Source organism: Austrofundulus limnaeus, unplaced genomic scaffold, assembly GCF_001266775.1.
Source record: "Austrofundulus limnaeus strain Quisiro unplaced genomic scaffold, Austrofundulus_limnaeus-1.0 Scaffold289, whole genome shotgun sequence".
NCBI classification, from domain to species: Eukaryota; Metazoa; Chordata; class Actinopteri; order Cyprinodontiformes; family Rivulidae; genus Austrofundulus; species Austrofundulus limnaeus.
The window spans coordinates 259690-261674 of record NW_013952691.1 but is presented as its reverse complement, the minus strand read 5'-3'; the positions used below and the strand labels follow the sequence as shown (position 1 = coordinate 261674).

The 1985-nt window shown below is 43.2% G+C and overlaps 1 protein-coding gene across 9 annotated transcripts in view; it reads right to left on the bottom strand.

Annotated features, from left to right (window-relative positions):
• Positions 1-105: 105 nt before the first annotated feature.
• Positions 106-1985, bottom strand: part of cabin1 (calcineurin binding protein 1) — a 47737-nt gene continuing 45857 nt past the window's right edge. For 8 of the 9 annotated variants that reach the window (XM_014021360.1, XM_014021359.1, XM_014021365.1 and 5 more), the window contains 2 exons: positions 1554-1756; positions 106-1472 (listed from right to left, as the gene is read on the bottom strand). In XM_014021360.1, the coding sequence (XP_013876814.1) occupies positions 1329-1472; positions 1554-1756 (347 nt within the window). In that variant the 3' untranslated portion in view covers positions 106-1328. The remainder of the gene's footprint in view (positions 1473-1553; positions 1757-1985) is intronic. The other variant, XM_014021363.1, reaches the window with a different exon arrangement.

Below are 1985 nucleotides of genomic sequence, written 5' to 3'. Positions count from 1 at the left end.
AAAAAAAGGAGACAAATGTGGGAAATTATGTTGCTGCTTTGAGGTTTCACTGAGGCTTACATCTTTTTCTTCTCTAAAACACAAAGCAAAGACTCAAACACCACGTGTTTCTCAAATATATTTATAGATTTGGTTTGACATCTAAAACACATTCAGTCCAGACTCAGAGAACATGATCCACTCCAGCAGTGAGCACACAAAACCTCAACACCCCCTAAAGATAAACAACCAAGAAATAAAATACAACATTTTTTTGTCTTTTTAATTTGGAGTGTTATATTTTCATTTCTTTGATTTTTTTTATTAATTTTTTATGTTTTTTAGGAACGAGTAAATCTTCCTTTTTATAGAAAACAATCTGTAAAAAACATTGCGTGTGTCTTCCTCTGAGTTAATAAAAACTGACAAGTTGAATTAAATGAGTTTAATGGAAAGGCATCAGTTATAGGAAGTCCTGCTCCTCCTCCTCCTCCTCATCATCATCAAGTGACCCTCATCCTAAATGTTAAACTCGCTCACACAAGCTCAAACCTTAAAAACTCAACCCAAAAAATAAAAAATAAAAGCCAAACATCCTGGAAAGATTTTTGGATTGTGATATGTACAAAAGCTAACTAACAGGCTGGAATACTCAGATCAGTGCTGGTGACGGGACGTCCTCCTGGCCAAAGAACTGTCGCTGTAGCTACAAATGCACAGAAATGAATATACAGCTTTATACAAGAGATACGGTCAGTACAAAAATACCACCAACTGAAAATCATCCAGGTAGAGTGTAAACATTTTGCAAACTGCTACGGGTCATGAGGCGTTGTAGCTCTTTAGCTCTGCAGACGAACCTCGGCTGCAGCCCTCTGTCTACATCTCGTTAGGTCCCGTACCGGTGAGACGAGAGAAGAATCTCCCGCCGGAGTTTGAGCAGAGGACAGGAGGTGCACGCTGCCGAGTGCCGATACACACCGAGGCACCTCAGACTGGCGAGCTCCAGACRAGCGACTCAGATAGTTAGCACATGACGTAGAAAAGATGCATAAACATGTCGCTGGTGGGCTTTAAAGGCAAAGTTTCTTTTGTTGTTGCCAGATCCGGTTAAAGCAGATGAGCTGGAGAAGCTGATGCATAAATGGCTTCACTTCACACATGCTGTGGGTCTTCATGCACCAGACAGCTGATAAAAACACTGCAGGTTTCCACATTTTTATGATGTGAGAGAACAGAAACATCAACAGGTAGCTGCACAGAAATAAACAATCCCTTTACTAAAAATAAAAAAAAAACATCAGCCTGATGAGGTTTGGCAGAGTTCAGTCGGAGCGAGCACACGAGGCTCAGATGTCCATGTAATCGTCCTCCTCGTCAGACTCGCTCTCCAGAGACGACTCCTGGCTGGACGTCTCCTGCACCTCCAGCGCCGGCTGGCTCAGCGTGTCCTTTTTAACTGTGGCAGCAGACTGAGAGGAGAGGATGACGTTCTGTGTGTGAGGGGAGGGACAGACAGCAGGGGTCACTGCTGAGCACAGAGAGAAGGAATGTGAGAGAGAGAGAGAGGGTACCTTCAGCCTCTGTTTGGTTTCCTCAGAGATGCTGCCTTTCGGGGAGAGAAGTGTGGGCGTCGGAGGCGTTACCGTGATCTCTGGGGGGAACTTGGTGACGGTGGAAGGGATGAAGAGCTTTGGCATGTTGGCTGGGACTCTGGAGCGGATTCTGCCGGGGTCTGGAAGCTTCGACAGGTCGCTGCTGGCGTACTGCTGCTGGTCTGACAACCAAAAACCAGGTTGTTAAACCATTTAACAYGTACAAGTTAAAGTCAAGCAGCATCTTGTTCTTATTTCAGGGTTCCTGCAGTTTAAGGAAAGTTAAATTTAAGACTTTTTTAATGCCAAGTGAAATTAAATTTAAGACCAATTTCACAAAAAACACAAAGGACAAAAAATAAATAAATAAAATAAAAACGGGCAGAAACTCATGAATCAAAGTATTTTTGG